General features: G+C 44.8%; 1 protein-coding gene and 1 long non-coding RNA gene across 7 annotated transcripts in view; one reads left to right on the forward strand and one right to left on the reverse strand.

The window, feature by feature from the left end:
• The first annotated feature begins 2,445 nt into the window (after positions 1–2,445).
• Positions 2,446–17,331, forward strand: part of anapc1 (anaphase promoting complex subunit 1) — a 43,775-nt gene continuing 28,889 nt past the window's right edge. For all 6 annotated transcript variants that reach the window (XR_011087937.1, XR_011087936.1, XR_007485053.2 and 3 more), the window contains exons 1-49: positions 2,446–2,629; positions 3,114–3,353; positions 3,469–3,633; positions 3,711–3,753; positions 3,909–4,006; positions 4,103–4,185; positions 4,267–4,340; positions 4,420–4,565; positions 4,665–4,822; positions 5,147–5,269; positions 5,341–5,544; positions 5,615–5,714; positions 5,809–5,904; positions 5,997–6,062; positions 6,132–6,269; positions 6,441–6,584; positions 6,785–6,845; positions 7,793–7,848; positions 7,935–8,066; positions 8,158–8,232; positions 8,439–8,561; positions 8,631–8,791; positions 10,096–10,187; positions 10,268–10,416; positions 10,832–10,910; positions 11,328–11,358; positions 11,653–11,729; positions 11,809–11,987; positions 12,071–12,157; positions 12,228–12,367; positions 12,462–12,580; positions 12,661–12,791; positions 12,867–13,007; positions 13,091–13,243; positions 13,326–13,407; positions 13,479–13,570; positions 13,730–13,864; positions 13,952–14,034; positions 14,114–14,192; positions 14,277–14,351; positions 14,434–14,489; positions 14,561–14,708; positions 14,777–14,973; positions 16,025–16,111; positions 16,228–16,345; positions 16,711–16,788; positions 16,861–16,928; positions 17,018–17,156; positions 17,220–17,306. Coding sequence is in view for 1 of the 6 variants with exons in the window: in XM_049735908.1 (XP_049591865.1) it covers positions 3,138–3,353; positions 3,469–3,633; positions 3,711–3,753; positions 3,909–4,006; positions 4,103–4,185; positions 4,267–4,340; positions 4,420–4,565; positions 4,665–4,822; positions 5,147–5,269; positions 5,341–5,544; positions 5,615–5,714; positions 5,809–5,904; positions 5,997–6,062; positions 6,132–6,269; positions 6,441–6,584; positions 6,785–6,845; positions 7,793–7,848; positions 7,935–8,066; positions 8,158–8,232; positions 8,439–8,561; positions 8,631–8,791; positions 10,096–10,187; positions 10,268–10,416; positions 10,832–10,910; positions 11,328–11,358; positions 11,653–11,729; positions 11,809–11,987; positions 12,071–12,157; positions 12,228–12,367; positions 12,462–12,580; positions 12,661–12,791; positions 12,867–13,007; positions 13,091–13,243; positions 13,326–13,407; positions 13,479–13,570; positions 13,730–13,864; positions 13,952–14,034; positions 14,114–14,192; positions 14,277–14,351; positions 14,434–14,489; positions 14,561–14,708; positions 14,777–14,973; positions 16,025–16,111; positions 16,228–16,345; positions 16,711–16,788; positions 16,861–16,928; positions 17,018–17,156; positions 17,220–17,306 (5,364 nt within the window). In the remaining 5 variants the exon portion in view is untranslated. The remainder of the gene's footprint in view (positions 2,630–3,113; positions 3,354–3,468; positions 3,634–3,710; positions 3,754–3,908; positions 4,007–4,102; positions 4,186–4,266; positions 4,341–4,419; positions 4,566–4,664; positions 4,823–5,146; positions 5,270–5,340; positions 5,545–5,614; positions 5,715–5,808; positions 5,905–5,996; positions 6,063–6,131; positions 6,270–6,440; positions 6,585–6,784; positions 6,846–7,792; positions 7,849–7,934; positions 8,067–8,157; positions 8,233–8,438; positions 8,562–8,630; positions 8,792–10,095; positions 10,188–10,267; positions 10,417–10,831; positions 10,911–11,327; positions 11,359–11,652; positions 11,730–11,808; positions 11,988–12,070; positions 12,158–12,227; positions 12,368–12,461; positions 12,581–12,660; positions 12,792–12,866; positions 13,008–13,090; positions 13,244–13,325; positions 13,408–13,478; positions 13,571–13,729; positions 13,865–13,951; positions 14,035–14,113; positions 14,193–14,276; positions 14,352–14,433; positions 14,490–14,560; positions 14,709–14,776; positions 14,974–16,024; positions 16,112–16,227; positions 16,346–16,710; positions 16,789–16,860; positions 16,929–17,017; positions 17,157–17,219; positions 17,307–17,331) is intronic.
• LOC125978538 (uncharacterized) lies at positions 10,452–11,892 on the reverse strand. Its single transcript, XR_007485079.1, has 2 exons — positions 11,760–11,892; positions 10,452–11,376 (listed from the first exon to the last, which is right to left on the reverse strand). It is a non-coding gene; the product is annotated as an uncharacterized lncRNA (long non-coding RNA).

The following is a 17,331-nucleotide window of genomic DNA, read 5'->3' on the forward strand; positions in this document are numbered from 1 at the left end:
AATGATGAGACAATAAAACATAATATGCAAATGTAAAATGACAGAGGAGTGGTATATTTATGGTTCAAAACATAAGAACAATAAAAGATTTTAATAATCAAACAGTATTCAATAATATTGATTAAAATAAAGACAATGAAAATGCACCAGTCAACATTAAAGCAGCACGGAGATTTAAAAATGGCCTCCAAATAATTACTTTCATGAATAAAAACTATTGTCTAAACAACTTATTGATTTTATGGACACCTCTATGACATTGTGTAAAAAAGAAAGCCTATTTATTATCTTTCTAAAGGAAAGATGGCCTGTCATCTCTTTTCCTTGCAGCCAAAAGACATTAGAGATCAATTCCGGAGATATTCCCGAGTCAGGTCCACCTGCTTCCAGCTCAAAATCGAAAGTTGGAGAAATGAGCTATTTTAAAGCAACCATGACACGCTTCCCGGACCAAATACAAAAAGTGTTTCATGAAGATTAGTGCGAGACCTTCTCATATGAGCTCATCGTCAGAATTCCCCGGAGGATTTGCTAATGGGGGCTCTTGTTTTGGCCCTGTACGTCAATTTGACGTCCAGAGCTCGTGCTTGCATCCTGAATGAAGTAAGCTCATAAATTCATTTGGCCGACATTACGCACCGACATGCCAGCCATCTTTAATTAACTCGCTCGTTAACCGGGCCGAGAACCTTCCCAGAATGCATTTGGGTCAGTGGCAATGTAATTATCTATCTATCTATCTATCTATCTATCTATCTATCTATCTATCTATCTATCTATCTATCTATCTATCTATCTATCTATCTATCTATCTATCTATCTAGTCTATCTATCTATCTATCTATCTGTCTGTCTTGGAAGTACGGTACCATCCATCCATCCATCCATCCATCCATCCATCCATCCATCCATCCATCCATCCATCCATCCATCCATCCATCCGCAGAGAAAATGTTTCAATAATGACATAATGGTGGCGGGCCGCTTTCCATCTGGTTGATGCTCGCCGCACACCATTGTGTAGCGGCAGGTATCATTAATGTTGTTAGCAACGTTAGCACCACCGTTGCCTTTTCTGTGGTGACATGTCAAAATGTCTTGAGAGGACTTGAAATGTCGTGCGTGTGTTTGTGTGTTGGGGGGGGGGGGTATATAAGGTTTTCGCTTTGCTTTTTGTAGGACTTGTCAATTTATTTACATTGAATGATCATACAGATTTGAATGTAAATATAAAAATAATTGGATAGATATTCTGGGTCACAAATACCAAAGCAGCCTTGCAAGACCTAAATCCTAAAGTATTTGAGCGTTATGGCAAGGATGAGCCCACTTAGCAAAAACCAGCAAGCAAAATGGATTATGGTTAAGTGGCAAATAAGTCCATTTCCGTGTTTTCAGTAAGAGATGAAAGAGCAATTTCATCTGTTTTCCTTTTTTTTTTGTGTGATGGATGTCAGGATGAGGTCCATTCGGCTGCCTGTGTGTTTTCAAATGTTACGCAACACCGAAGCCACTGCAGCTATGACAGAGAGGCTTTATTTTAAAGAAGGAAGTATGCAAAAAGTTGATTTAATAACTTTGTATTTTATGTCCAATATTTGAGAACTTCTTTATTCAGTTTGTTCAGAAAAATATCAAATGTAGCTCATCAATAAGCTACAACCGGCACTGCATCCTGCCTAGCGCAGATGTCAACTTCCGCCTGTGGCAAAGTCCTTCAGAAATGGTGGGGGGGAAACGCAGGAAGTGTGAGTCAGAGCAGAATTAAGATTGCCTGCGATATTTGGGACAAACAGTAAGACAAAAATAAAAGACTCACAACTGCAAAGACTAACAGTGAATATTACAACATAACTTACAACAATGTCATCACTTCAGATTCTGCAGATAAGCACTCTTGCTCTCGTTTATTGTTATATGCACCCACACACGGTATATAGTGTATATACTGTAGCTCATCTGATATTGTGCAGATTGTGTGGCTTTGTCATGTCACAGTCATCACATTCAGTAGCAGGCCTGAGAGCAGCCTGTCCTCCTCCCCTAAGCGCCTTATACACAATAACGTTTATTCACATGCTTGTACTATAGATCCAATTGCATAAGCGGTATAACTGGCAACATGAGATTACCAAATACAACTAGTAATGAAATCGTTTAATATTTTTTAGAACAAACAAGAATAATATAATATCCTAAAATGTTTGTTTTAATGTCATTCAATCAATAATGACTGTGCTGTAATGAGTAATTACTATTTTCCATTTAGTTTTCATTTGATGTTAGTTTTTTAATTTTGCATCTACTTTTTATTAATGTGTTTATTTTTTAAATTTATTTTAGTTTATTTTTTTATATTAATATGTATTATATTTATGACGGGCCAAGTTGACGTAATCTTGACGTCACTATGTTTCGCTCTCTGATTGGCTGAGTAGACGGAAGCGGAAGAATGCCAATACAGCAAACATGTCGGCGGTCAATTGAAAAGTTGCCGCTAGTCAAATTGTAGATACCGGGGTGCGTGTGTGTTTGTGTTTTATGTTTAAACTTTGCGTTCAAGCCGCACCTTGACACGTTTAGAAGACGAGGACTCCACGATAAGAGCCAGAATATTCGTTATTATCAGGTTGGTGCTTCGTCGCCTGTTTCTATTGCGTGAGTGGAACTGTGATGCCCCTGCTAGCCGAATTAGCACACTAGTGTGGTTCGTGAACGCATCAGCGTCTTTTACGCGTGCGTAGCTCACCCGTCAAAACGCGTATGATACCTCCTGAATGCCAAAAATAGAGTGTTGATTTACATAACTATAGATCGCAACTCTTAGCGTTTTAGCATGTAGCTTCTGTAAAAAGTCAAGTTTAAGAATTACGCGTGCAAAATTGGTGTAATGTGTCACATATCCATACATAGATAAACCTTTCCTACTGGAACAATGATGCCAAATCTATCTAGGGGTGCGTCTTGTCGAACTATACGCATTGTCGTTGTTTTTGTACCTTTATTGGAGGTATACTGAAATAATGTTGTTTGTTGTTGGGTTGAACGCAATCCGATATAAAGTCAACCCTGCACTAAACACACCATGATCATCAGGACAATTTCCTTTTCAGAAATAATGCTGATATCTGGGACTCATGTCGGACGTCGTGTATGAAGAGACAGCCACGATGATTGCCGCAGGGGAATTGCAGTCGTTTGTCCCGTTTGGCCGTGATCACTGCAAGAACCACCCCAACGCTTTCAACCTGCAGCTGCGGGAGCTGCAGCCCGCCTCAGAACTCTGGACGTCGGACTGCGCCGCCGGCCTGGCGGGCTCCCTGCAGGAGGTCAGCCTGCAGGAGAGAGAGAGGGTAAGCACTATTTACAGGCCCGATCAAATCTTACAGGAAACTCAGCTACTGTAATGCTCATGAGCTTCAGAGCCTGCGAGGATTGGAATTCATTGGTGATGTGTTTGATTGGCAGGAAAGCTGGCAGCTGAGGAAGGGCTGCATGGAGGTCCCGGAGCAGGGTGTGGAGTTCGAAGAGGAGCTTTACTCGGCAGGGAACGTGGTGGTCTGGACCAAGGGTAGCCGGGCACACGGCTCGAATGTTTACAAGGCGTTCACTGTGGACAGCCCGGTGGAGCAGGTTAGTGGAGGATTATTATAAATTTGAATTTCAGATTCATGGTGACATTGTTTTTTTTTTGTGTGTTCCATCTGCAGGCCTTATGGTGTGACTTTGCTGTCCCTCAGAGCAAGAAGGATGGTACAGTGTCATTTTTGTCTTACAAGTTCTTGCAAGAGAAATCTGATTGGATGAAAAAAAAAATCTATAATCAAGAGGAATGCAATCAAATTAGAATTTAGGTCGTAAATATGTCCATGCTTCTGATCATGCTAAGGCGTGGTTTTGTTTCACAGAAGAACAGGTGGAGCACACGGTGTGCATCGTCCAGAACGGCTGCATCAACATTCACACTGTGACCGGCAAAGATTTCCTCTCGCCGCTGCCGTTCCAGGTGAAAACAAACACGCACCCACCTGTTCGTCTACCTTTTTTACTGATACGTGAAAAGTAGGCTTAAAGAAATACTCGTGTATTTGTTCTCCTAAAGGTGTCCAAAGCCTGGCCGACTAAGTTTGGACTTGTGCTTGAGCGTAAAATCACAGCAGCTGACGGCCAGCTCAACCCCCCGGGGTAAAGGCTAACCCCCACAACTCTGCAAACACACCCGTGGGGTTACATACACACATTCTTTTGACATGTTTTCCTCCACAGCGAGCCACTTCCCTACTTGTTCAGCATGCTGCATCCCATAGATGAGGTGGCACCAGTGGTGTACAAACCTTCTGGTAAAAAAATCAATGCCGTGAGTGGAGCCTCCAACCTGGAGCAATGTATATATTTTGTTGATCACCGTTTGCCTGCCAGGTCCGTTTGACAGCTCTCGCGTGGAGTACATGACCGAATCCAGCACAAAGATCGTCTTCACCTGCTGTCAGCCCTCCATCATCGTCACTTACGATAGTGAGCATGGAACACACTCGGTGTGGAGGCTGCGCAAGGTCACGTCTGAGGTATGATAAGATCATGGACGGGAGCTTATGTTTAGGGACTGGCTAGTAGCGACACAATGATCAGCTGGAAGTCAACCTCCAGTGTCTCACCTTCACCAGGAGCGCTCTACGGTGCTTAGTTGTCTCGCCGAGCCCTTTGCCGAACCTCTCGGCTTCCAGGCCACGGGTCTCCTTATGTCACACCTGCGCAACCACTCCCGCTTGGACACCCTGTGTGGCAGCAAGGCAGCCAGGTTTAATCCCGGCGCTGGAGCAAGGTAAGTTTATAAAAGTGAATTCACGTGGATGTCAGAAGGCAGCTTAGCAGACAAAGTGACTCCCGGTGGCATTTTTACCTTCACGTCGGAAGGTTAGTGATCAATATATGCGAGCGAGACGCTGAATTCTAAACTGTTGCCTTAACCTTGTCAGTATAACTTTTCCGGTGACTTTATTCTTATTTTTTTTCTGAATCATAATATAAATGAAAAAAAAATAGAGCAATCAACATTATCATTACATTTCTGTGTATAATAAAGATGATGTCAGAGCTTTTCTTCTTGCTAATGTTGTCCTTTTTTTTTTTTTTTTTTTTTTAAAAGTGGTGCCAACAGCCCTCATCACTACAGCACTGTGCACAGCCACCAGAACAGAATCCTCATGTCCTCACCAGTAATGCACTCCCGTGTCCATTCCCCGGGTATATCCAAGATGGCTGCCGTCAGGTCAGTTTCTTGCATCTGTTATTTATGCCGAGACAGAAGGATGTGAACATAGCTGCTGTTTTCACACGTAGTCGCGACCACTCTCCGGGCATGGCGATGCCGTCCTTATCGGGCGCGGCTCGCTTTAACACGACCCTGCACTCCTCGTCACCTGTGGGCCACCATCACGGCATGGCGCACTCGCCCAACAGCACCATCAATGAGACGGTGCCGGAGCCCATCATCCCAGATCTGTGCATGGAGCAGCTATGGAGCGAGACGACTGCGTGTCACAGGTTGGAAGCTGTAATTAACCAAATTTGGACATTGCGAGTTTCTGCCAAAAAGTCACCATTTTTTTTCCAGCCTGGACAGAGAGATGAGCAGCCAGGCGTCCAAAGTATTCCTGACCTCCGACCTCTGCGAGAACCGCTACCTCTGTTTCCTGGTGGAGTCGCACCAACAACTCAGGTTGGAGTCAAAACATTGTCTGAAAGTGGGGAGAGGTATTGTAGCTAGTTTATTTTTCCTAGCCTGACATCCTCTCTTATCTTCGGAACCTCAGATGTGTGAAATTCGTGGAGAGCAACGACACGTCTCAGCTCATCTTTGCCTCTGTGACGAACATCACCGCCAAAGATGCGGAGCCGTTGCAGGTGAACGAACGACCATGCTTTCTTACATAATAGACGGACGCCAAGGTTTACTGTACTTGACATTTAAAAAAAAAAAAAATTCCTTCTTGTAGAACATTGATGCAATGCTGGTATTGGAGGCCTGCGGCAGCCTGATTCTCTACACGGGTGTCACCCGGGTAAGGACCACGACAAATTCATCTCCTGCGCATGTGACGTCTGTTTATTTTACGCTTCTCCCCCTCAAGGTCAGCCAGGTGTTTGTGCCCGGCCTCCTGCCATCCACTTTCGGTCTTAACAACAACCGTGTCGGTCTCTACACGCCACAGGAGCAAGTTAGCACGCCCGCTAATGCAAGCAGCAGGCATTTGCAAAGAATGGACGAGGTAATCATGTAATAGAGCTTGATAGAGACACGAAATTCAATAAATAATTAACATTCCTTTTTAATTAATGTGAAATAAAAATCATGTAGAAACCACAAAGGTGTACTCCAGTGATAAATGTGGATTTTCACTGCACTGTACTTTATTTTGGTCATCCAACGACGCCCTCAGGCCGCCATGCCCTCGCCCGTGTCCGATCCAAGGGGCCCAAACGTGAAGCACCACGAAGCATCTTTTTTAGAGGACTACACTTACCAGCAAGCTTTGCGCTACATCCACGCCCTCCGTGACCCTGTCAGCAACCGTGTAACTCTGGTGGGATTTTTTATTTTCTTTACCCTCTTAATCATCTAATAAGCATCTTTCCAAACATTTTGTATCATTATTATTTCCAATTTGTAACGACACAGAGGTCAATTTGTTTGGCTTTGTTGTTGCGTGCAAATTGTCTGAGCAGAACTGATTGTTGTGTTTTGCAACAATAAATTCAATAATACTCTTGGATCTTTCTCCAGGAACTAAGTAACGGCACCATGCTGAGAATTTCTATCCCGGACATCGCTGTCTCTGAGCTGGGTAAGCTTTTTTTTTCTTGCATACCAGAACACTACAGCTTCTTCTATAGAACACACCTTCGAAAAATATCCAAATTATATGAAATTATTATAACTGTAATGAAAACTGTGCCTCTCCAAATCAGTATTTCCTTCCATTCGTGTATACCAATGCATAGAGAAGTCATTTTTGACGAGTATATGCATGCTGATGTATTCAAAACCTGCTTTTGGTCAGACGCAGACAGACAAACACACACACAAACACACACACACACACACACACTGTTCTGGCTGAGTCAGAACAGTTGTGTCCTGGAAATTAAGTTTGCCCTACATTGTTACTGTGACGTATTGAGGATGCCATCACAAGGTACACAAACAAACACACTGCTGTAATCATGGAAACAGATGATGAAAAGTTCTAATTGAAGAAGACTGAAGCAAACTCATCATTTCAAGCTGTAACCGTTGAGTTCTTGTCCAGTTTATAGAGAGCCACATGGTGTAACAATGCCACGGCGACTGGTGTGTTTTTCCAGACCTGCAAAAAGTACAGTACATGGGCTGATGCCTGCTATTATAGGATGATGGTAAACACGTGCCTCATTATCAGCGCTGATTCATCCCTGTTTGGAGGAGTCTGTGCTGCATCAGTGATGTTGGTTCATTCTTACAAAAATACAATCCGCTGATTATTATTCAGCCTTCAGTGCTTTGTGTGCATCAAACTTTTTTTTTTCCTCTGCCCATTATATCATAATCAATCTTGCAGATAAGTCTTTTATCCGGCCCTAATGAAATGGCATTTATCTGCCTCGCCACTGACCTTTTCAATTCGGGATGTCCAATGGAGATATTTCAGTCCACGCCGAATACGATCGGGTCAAGATCAATCACCTGCTGTTGGTCTAAAAAGGGCGTTAATCGGTTCTAATGTGTCCGCCTTACGTTTCTCTTTTCATTTAGTTAGGAAATGTCTTCAGGCCATTCGTTTCATCCTGCCCAAGGAAGCTGCCATGAAGGTTTGTGGAGACCTGCTAAAAGGCATGACACATTTCTCCTTTTTTTAAAATTTATTTATTTACATGTTGTCATGTTTCATATGTAGGTTTTGGTGAAATGGTACACAATTTACAACGCCCCTGGCGGCACAAGCCCCCACAGTGAGTGGAACCTGTTTGTCACTTGTTTCTTGAAGCTGATGGGCTACAACACGGAGCGCCTGACCTGGACCCGAAATGTCAGTTTTTGTTTTTTTCCCCCTTCGCTAATTAAAACCAGAAGAGCTAATCCTGACTTGAAATAGTGACTCTCACACCCTACTTCTTCAGCTGAATTTTGAAGTGCCTCTCTCGCCGGTGATTGCGGCTAAGAAAGCTCGTCCCTGTGATGGAGGTTGTGATGAGGTGTGTGACTAACGATGAACTATGCTTTGTTATTAAAGAAAACATTTGTTTCATGTTGTAATGTCTAAAAAAAAAAGCTAGCTAGTTCTTGGCAATTTTTTTTTAAGAGCTAATATCAGCCGATTAATCGGTTAGGCATTTTTGCTTTAATTATGTCAAATAATTAACTAGCGGTAATCAAAACCATGCATCTGTTTCGTGTTTAGGATTGGGAGTACTTGCTGGGAAGTCATTACCACCGCCAGATGGATTCTCATTCTCACGCCAAATCAGCGGGCTCTAGTGGCTTTAACGCAAGCGTCATCCCGGACGATGAGGACCTCTCATCTGTATGCGACCAAATCGATAACCATAGTCCAGAATTCCAAATTGTTCAATGTCCCGTGTTTGCTTTCCAGGTGTCGTCCTCTTCCTGCGTCTTAGACAACACGGCGCCCCTCTTCGTTCACATTCCGGCCCTCTTCTACGTTCTTCACCTGCTCTACCAGGAGCTGCTGCTCAACGAGTTGCATCGAGAGAGGGCCTCGTCCCTGGTGTGTCTTCTGCAGCAGCTCGCCAGGTAACCGCCATTTTGTCCTTTTCGAGCAACTACATGTTCATAGGATTTTATAATTTGCTTGGCTAGACAAAAGGGAGTTTTTATATAATCTGTGATTCCACTTCCGTTAATGAGCTTCTCATTTCAGGCTGATTGCTATTGAAAGGTTGGCACCTTCTCATGACAAGCAACCCTTGAAACAAACATGAAAAAAAAAAGCACTCCATAAACAAAGTCCATTTCCCAGAATGCCTTTGTTGACATTCAAGAGTGAATGTTGAACTGTTTGCAAAGTTTAATAAAACGCAGAGGTCGTTTCGTCGCTGAGCTTCTCGAGGCAAAAACCAGCGCCGCACAATTACGCTCAAGAGCGCTTCTGCCTCCCACTCGGCGTTCGTTGTCACCAATCACGGCGCTCACTTAACCTCTGCGAGTTTATTTCTCACCACACCGAAGAAGCCTGATTGCGTGCCGGTCTTTGTGGGCAAATCTTTTAACCCATGACCATACAGTGAAAATCAAAAGTGTTCACACCCCTGTTAAAATTCCAGGTTTTTGTGATGTAAAAGAAAAAATAAGATGAATGCATTGCAATACCAACGTGTAGGTCATGTGGTTGCAAAAGTATTCACACCCTCTTTGGTAAGGCTTGTCAGTTCCCTTGTTGATTTTTTTTTTTTCTATTCCACCACGTCTTTTTTTTTCTTTCCTTTTTTTTTTTTAAAACTATAATGCTCCCTTTTAAAGCCACCCATTTTAGTTAAATGGACACAGAGCCGAGTGGGAGGAAGCGCTCGTGCTAAATTAAAAGCTATTGATTATGTCAAGTTAAACAAAAGGACCATGTCTGACTCCGAGTTCGTTTAATTACCACAAAACAACAACGCCGAATGTCACAGGGAGAGGAGAACTGTTTTTCTTTGTCCTGGTTTTAAACATGCATGTGTCCTGTATTCCTCACTGTGTCCTTGTCCCGGGGTTTTTGTGTTTTTTAAAAAAGCTGCCGAAATCATCATCCTGTAGGTCAGCTGTCATCTTGCAGCACTCAGGCTGCCTTCTCCTCCTCCTCCTTCGCCTCCTCTTCTTCTTCCTGCACTCTTGCATGAAGATGAAGGGAAGGCAGGTGAAATATTTATAGCACGGCGACTAACTCAACAATAATCCTGAGAGAAGCAAACTGACCGCGGCGAGAGAGAGATGTGCAGTACGCTTAATATCGCGTGGCTACGATCATAGGCTGATTATAGGCTGTGAATACACATAATCAGTTTTTATTATTATCATAAAAACTTTGAGTGATGGAAGAATTTTTTTTTTTTTTGCAGAGACCTGCAGTTGGAAGATTATGTGGATCTCTACTGGAGAGACTACCCATCATTAATCAATGGATTCACAGAGAGCTGCTTCATAGACCAGTGTAGGACTTTTATAATTCAACGATTGTAATATTTCGGGGTGCAGAAAAGGCCACTTTTCACACTTCTTATTTCTCCTCAGCTCTGATTGGTCAAATGCAGCATCCGTCTTTCCTGCGTGCCGAACCTCCCTGCATCTTCAGCTGGCTCAGTAGCTGCCTGCAAGGGGAAGCGGTCCCGCCTTTCCCCTACCTGCCCGGTGTCTGCCACAGGCTCCGGCTGTTGGTTCTGGTATGTCTGCTTATATACACAAACTCCCCAAAATGCATCACACCAGCCCAGAATTAAATTTAATAAATAATAATAAACAGAAATAGTTTGTGTCAACGTACATGTAGGAAAAGAGCAAAGCATTTATTTGCACATGCTTGGAGTTTAAGCGTGTGAGGGTAAAGAGTTGTTTGTGTGCGTCTGTGTGTTGCATAAAGCACAATTATTGGTAGAGAACACACACACATTGTAATTTGCCAGTACATCAGTCACATTCAACCTTTGATTCACCCAGCAAAGAACAGAACCTTTCACAAAATTTTATAGAGGGTCCGAATTTTTGCTCTGGCCTTTGTCATGCTTCATCTCTTTTAAGGGTCAGCGAGATAGAAAATGGACAAATGGAAAATGATATATACTTTCTCTGCATCTTCAGAGTTACGCTCTCTACATCAGCGGCGACGACAAAGCCACCACGTCCAATGTGTCTGAATACTTGGTGAAGCTCTCTGCAGGTCAGTGGCTGCCATGAGCTAACACGTCACCCGTCGTACGCGTTTGTGTGCGAGTTGTACCGATGCGCCACCATTACTACCTGTCAATCCCAGCGCACCGCCTCAGGAAGCAAAAATAAAGGCGTGTGATGCCATGATTTTGCTTTGTAAAGGATACAGTGATGCTGACAGACAGCTCCTTGATGGGGTCTTGAGAATCACTTGGACTTTGTAGTCTGACAGCAGTGTGGTGTTTTTTTTTTTTTTCTTTTACCCAAACCATCATCAGCCAACACAGGAGCAATCGAACGTGCAATTTGCGCTCCCGTGCTTTCAATTTGTGCCGGCTGAATGGAGACAATACAGCAGAGCCGTGGATGTCTGATGATGGCGCTAATTATCGAGCATGTTGACCTCTTTCTGTTTTTCCCTCTTCAGGCCAAAAGACCAGTGAGCAACAGTACAAAAGGTGAATCAGCTCACAGTTCTACGAGGAGACAATTTGAAAGGGCAACTGTCAATTACACAAAAAAAAAAAAAAAAAAAAGAATTCATGCAACAGTATGGTAAAGCACTGAACAACAATTAACCAAAATTGATTTATTCTATTAAATATAATCATAATTAAAGCAAATAGTTAGGATGGCCAAGTATATTCATTAGGATGTTTCTAGCTATTTTCCAATCTTCAAGATCTAGTTGTGTTTATTTTGATAATTCATTTCTTTTTAAAATGTATTTATTGTACGTGTCTGTATTCTAGACAGACGAGCGTGAATCAAGTCAAGTCGTGCAGCGGGAGTCTGGCTGAGCAGCTCGTGGTCTGGCTCACCTCGCAAGGTAAATGTCTTTTGGATTTTTTATACTCACTTTGTCAGTGATTGTTCCCATCATCGCTTTCCGTTCGGTTGCGGTTAAGGGTTCACCCTCAAAGACTTGGAGTCGGTCCCTTTCGGCGTGGCTCTGCCCATCCGAGATGCCATCTATCACTGCCGGGAGCAGCCCTGCGCCGATTGGTCGGAGGAGGTTTGCCTGCTCATTGGCCGGCAGGACCGCACCAGACAGGCCCACAACATGACCCTGGTGAAAAGCAAAGCTGTGAGTGTAAATATCAGTTCAAGTCATTAGCACGGTGTCAGGTTACTGTTTCATACTGGGATTGTGTGCGTGTGTGTGTCCAGTCTGTGACCTCAAGTTTGTCCTTGGAGCCTCCCGCGACCACAGAGGCCGACGAGGAGGAGGACGGAATGTCGGACATCATTCAGGAGGTACCCTGGCTCGTCGCATCTGCAAATTATTATTTGACGCTGAGCAAATTTCATCTCACACACTCGATAGGTCACAGGGCTGATCTGGAGTCAGGATCTTAGGGTCCAGGAAGTCCGAAGGCTTCTGCAGAGCTCCAAGCCAGTCCGGGTCTGCGTCGTTCAGCTCCCGGAAGTCTCGGACCACGAGTACATAGAAGAGAAAGAGAACAAGTGAGTCCTCTTTGTCCGTGTCATTGAAAGTGTAAATAACATCTTTCATTGAGTCCATTTTAACGCCCTCTTCGTCATTGTTTACATTTTCCAGACTCCTTCAGCTGTGTCAGAGGACCATGTCCCTCCCAGTGGGAAGGGGCCTCTTCACTCTGTTCTCCTACCAGCCCGTACCTACAGAACTTCTACCCATCCCGAAACTCAACCTCACAGGTAATGAAACGCATTTGTGGATGTTAGGGACCGAGTCAACATATAAACTTGCTTGAGCCAAAATTGCTGATGTGGTCTAGGTCGTGCCCCACCCAGGAACACCATGGTCAACCTGAACAGCGGGAATATTGACGTCCCAGCCAATATGCCCAGCTGGCCCAGCTTCCACAACGGCGTCGCTGCCGGACTCAAGATCGCCCCTGCGTCGCAGGCGAGTCCCCACGACCGAGCTGCCACGTGACCCCGCGTGTCAATAAATGAAGCGGCCCTCTTCTTGCGTCTTCAGGTGGACTCGGCTTGGATCGTCTATAACAAAAACAAGAACCAAGAGATGGCCAACGAGCACGCTGGCTTCCTGATGGCGCTGGGCCTCAACGGGCATCTCACTAAGCTTGGGACACTTAACATACACGACTACCTCACCAAGGTCCACATCATTCTGTTAACACACAGCACTTTTGTCACATTTTATCTTCGTACCGCAGCTCAACTCGAGCGTGTCTTCCTCAGGGCCACGAGATGACCACCATCGGGCTTCTCCTGGGCGTGGCGGCAGCGCGACTGGGTACCATGGACGTGTCCACCACCCGCCTGCTCAGTATCCACATCCCTGCCCTGCTTCCTCCTACTTCCACTGAGTTGGATGTCCCACACAATATACAGGTGGGATTGGGACAATTTATGACTGTTATATAGTGGAGTTCCTTGAGCCGGAGTTTTCTAGACCCACCCATCCCTTTTGTAGGTGGCGTCTGTAATTGGCATCGGGCTGGTGTATCAGGGAACAGGGCACAGACACATTGCTGAGGTTCTACAATCAGAAATAGGTGAGGAACCATTTGTTAATTGCTTTAGCATGTTAGCACCAGCTGTCAATGTTTCTCGAAATATTCTTCAGGGCGACCTCCAGGTCCAGAGATGGAATACTGCACCGACAGGGAGTCCTATTCCCTAGCTGCGGGATTAGCTCTTGGGATGGTCTGCCTCGGGGTAAGCCACATCCAAACCTATTTATTTTTTTATTGTATACAGAAAAAACAAGGCAACCACTGCAAAATATTTCTGCCTTGGAAACACAAAATGGTCTGAAACATGTTGATAAATCACTGCTTTTACAACACGCACATAATTTGCTGTCTTCTCTTGCAGCAAGGCAGCAACCTAATTGGGATGAGTGACCTGAACGTCCCAGAGCAACTCTATCAGTATATGGTAGGGGGCCATCGAAGGGCCCCAGTCGGAGCCAGCCGAGAGAGACATAAGTCTCCCAGCTACCAGATCAAGGTACGCTGAATGGGACTCTCAAACCTGGCCGCATGTGTTTCCTCATCGTTAGCATACTAGCTGAATGCTATTCATGGTCGTTGACAGGAGGGCGACACTATCAACGTGGATGTGACGTGTCCTGGGGCCACGCTGGCACTCGCCATGATCTATTTGAAGACCAACAACCGGTGAGAAAAGTGACCTTTTTAATTCTTCTGAACAAATAGTTGAGTGACCTCTGACTTCTGACACTTTGCCCTCTACCAGGTCCATAGCGGACTGGCTGAAACCTCCAGATACTTGGTTCCTGTTGGATTTCATCAAGCCAGAGTTTCTGCTCCTCAGGGTTAGTGCGGCCGGCGTGTGAATTCATCTTTACCACCCCCCCATCATCACAAATAACTGTTTATCATCTCGTTGCTCCTTCAAGACCCTGGCCAGGTGCATCATCATGTGGGATGAAATCCTTCCTAATACAGAATGGGTCAAAAGTAACGTACCGCAGGTGAAAAGAAAGACTCAAAAAGGTCGCATTTAGTATATTGTTAATTTGTATTTAATCTTAGTTGGTGGCTGTTCTTATTCAGATCATGAGGGGCTCTCATTCGGACTCACCAGAAAACATCAACATGGAGACGTGGATGTGAGTTTCTGTCTTCACATAACAACCACCCGTTGAACTTACCCGCTAAACTTCGATTCTGCGCATCTCAGCCAAGTGCAGGATTACATCACAGCCGGAGCTTGTATGGCGCTCGGCCTGCGTTTCGCCGGTTCCGCCAACTCGGATGCCTTCGACTGCCTTTACGGCTTCGCCAAGAACTTCATGAACCTTATGTCCTTCTACGGTACAGCCGCTGCGGTAAGTCTTTACGTTCGTAATGATCACATCGCGTCGACGTCCACCAACATCGGCTGCGGTTCCCGCAGGAGCCGGGCTGCTACAACATGCAGACGGCGCTGTCCATGATCCTGCTGTCCATGTCCATGGTGATGGCCGGCACGGGCAACCTGAAGGTGCTACAGCTCTGCCGCTTCCTGCACTACCGAACCGGCGGCGAGATGAACTACGGCTTCCACATGGCTCATCACATGGCGCTCGGCATGCTTTTCCTGGGAGGGGGAAGGTGAGACGCCAATTGAGATGTCACTGTAGATGCCACCACTGTAGTTCATGGCACTAATATGCCACAAGATGGTGGCAAAGCACTACTTTTATCTAAACGATCGTTACCGTCGCATTTGAAACACTTGTTATACAAGAATCGAAAAAAATAAAGTTTAGCCCTGTCAAGATTCAACTTTTGAAACGCACAGGAGTATTAGTCAAGTTCTTCTGCTCCCTGTTTTGTAGGCAGGGATCATCATTCAACTTGGGATAGAATACAAATGAAGACAATAGAATAGTCCTCTTTGAGTTAATATGCATGCCGGCCGAAAGTCACAACGCGTCGAATAAAGGGAGCCACGTCGCTGTCAACAGATCAAGCTTTTGTACGAAAGCTTGCTCATATTTGGCCATTTAGCTGATCAATGTTTGGACGGCAGTCTGAATGTCAGGTTGTCCGCGAGGACGCAGGTCGGGTTCAAAAGTCCGTCAAAGTATGCCATTGTTGCATTTGATGCCTTTTCATTCAGCTCGCTCTCATTGCGGCCACTTTTGTGTAGTTATCACGTCATCTTGTCACTCATATTTTTCCTCACGTTTGTTTTCTCCATGCTGCTTTTTACCTCAAATTCATTTTCATTGTGCTTTTTTTAATCCAACCAGAATTATTGATATTTACAGTGGACAAACGGATCATTTCCATCTATCATCTCTAAAAAAAGGAAAATATTATCAGTTGGGAAATTTCAAAATTCAAGCCCACCGTCACACAGCGAAATGCATTCAACTGCCGTGACGTCTTTTGCCCCCTCTTCTTTTAATCACAATAATGGCTCCTTTCGTCAAAGTACGATCTTCAAACAGCAACAGCCATTATGATGGAGAGCCGGGCGAGTGGCTCGTGACGCCAAGAGCTATTATTAAAACACAATGAGAGCGCAGCCGTCCTCGTCAAAATGATTTTCTGTGGCTTTTTGTGTTTTGTTCCACCTTTGTTTGTGCCTCTAACATTTATGGCAATAATTGATGGTTTAATAATGGTAATGTTTGTTTGTTTTTATTATTATCAGGTTCAGCTTGAGCACGTCCAACTCAGCCATCGCTGCTCTGCTATGTGCCCTCTATCCTCACTTCCCCTCACATAGCACAGACAACCGGTGAGATTAACACAAGCACTCATTTCAAAAATTTAAATAGACATGAAGTTTAAAGTTGATTTCGCACAGCTTCACAAATTTGGCATTCCTCCTCAAATTTGGTCTGTATTCTTCAGCTATCACCTGCAAGCGCTGCGCCATCTCATTGTTCTGGCCGCCGAGAGCCGACTGTTGGTGCCGGTTGACGTGGACTCCCTTAATCCTTGCTACGCCCTCCTGGAGGTCACCTACAAGGTAAAAGGGAGTGAGGTTGAAGTCTTTGATTCACATCATACTTGCTTCCTCCTCGTGGTTTCGTGTTCGCTGTGTGACTTCCTCACGAGTGAGCAAGTAATGTGCGTCGTACGCTAGTTTCACTTCAACCTAGAAACTGCCGCTGAATCCGCCATCTGGCAGTTAACGTGAAGAAAAATGGCTCATGATGTAAATGGTTGGTGTTTTGTAGCTGCAGTAATTTTGTTTTGGTCCACTTGTGGTTGGTTCTTTAAGATCTTTTACTAATATGTCGGGATCACTCATAACATTGCAACAATAAAAATATATAATATTAATAATGCTTACTTGCATTGGCATATTTATTTTCATATTTATCTTCGCAGAAAACCGACTGGTACGATGAGACCACGGTGGAGCTGATGGCTCCGACCATGCTGCCTGAGCTGCACCTCCTCAAGCGGGTAAAAAAAAATAACAGCCACGCCTTTGGATTTGTGTCATTCTAATTTAATCCGTTTACAATCTCCTGGCAGGTTCGAGTGAAGGGGCCTCGTTACTGGGAACTTTCGATTGACCTGATCAAGGAAGTGCAGCACCTCAAGTGAGGAAGATGCTGAACCACCCCTAAAATGAAACAGAGTCTTTCTCCTAAGGGCTCACTGATAACACTTTGTGTCTTCTGCCACTCAGGTCGGTCCTCTCCAGGGACGGCGTGTTATACGTGAAACTCCGAGCGGGGCAGTTGCCCTACAAGGATGACCCCCAGGGGTGGAAAAGCTTGCTGGGCTCCGCCGTCACTCAGCGCAGCTCTGGAGTCCGAGCCTTTAAGGTCATAAGATTCTTTTTCCCCCCCATTTTGAGATCTCACAAATTTCCCGTCGTGTGCGCGCAGCTCGAGGCCATCTCCACCTTCACCTCCGAGCCGGCCCTGCTCTCCTTCGCCGAGTTCTTCTGCAAAACGTCGGGCGGAGCGAAGCACGTGAGTACATGCAGTCTCCCACAAG

This window comes from Syngnathus scovelli, chromosome 12 (genome assembly GCF_024217435.2).
Source record: "Syngnathus scovelli strain Florida chromosome 12, RoL_Ssco_1.2, whole genome shotgun sequence".
Taxonomy (NCBI): Eukaryota; Metazoa; Chordata; class Actinopteri; order Syngnathiformes; family Syngnathidae; genus Syngnathus; species Syngnathus scovelli.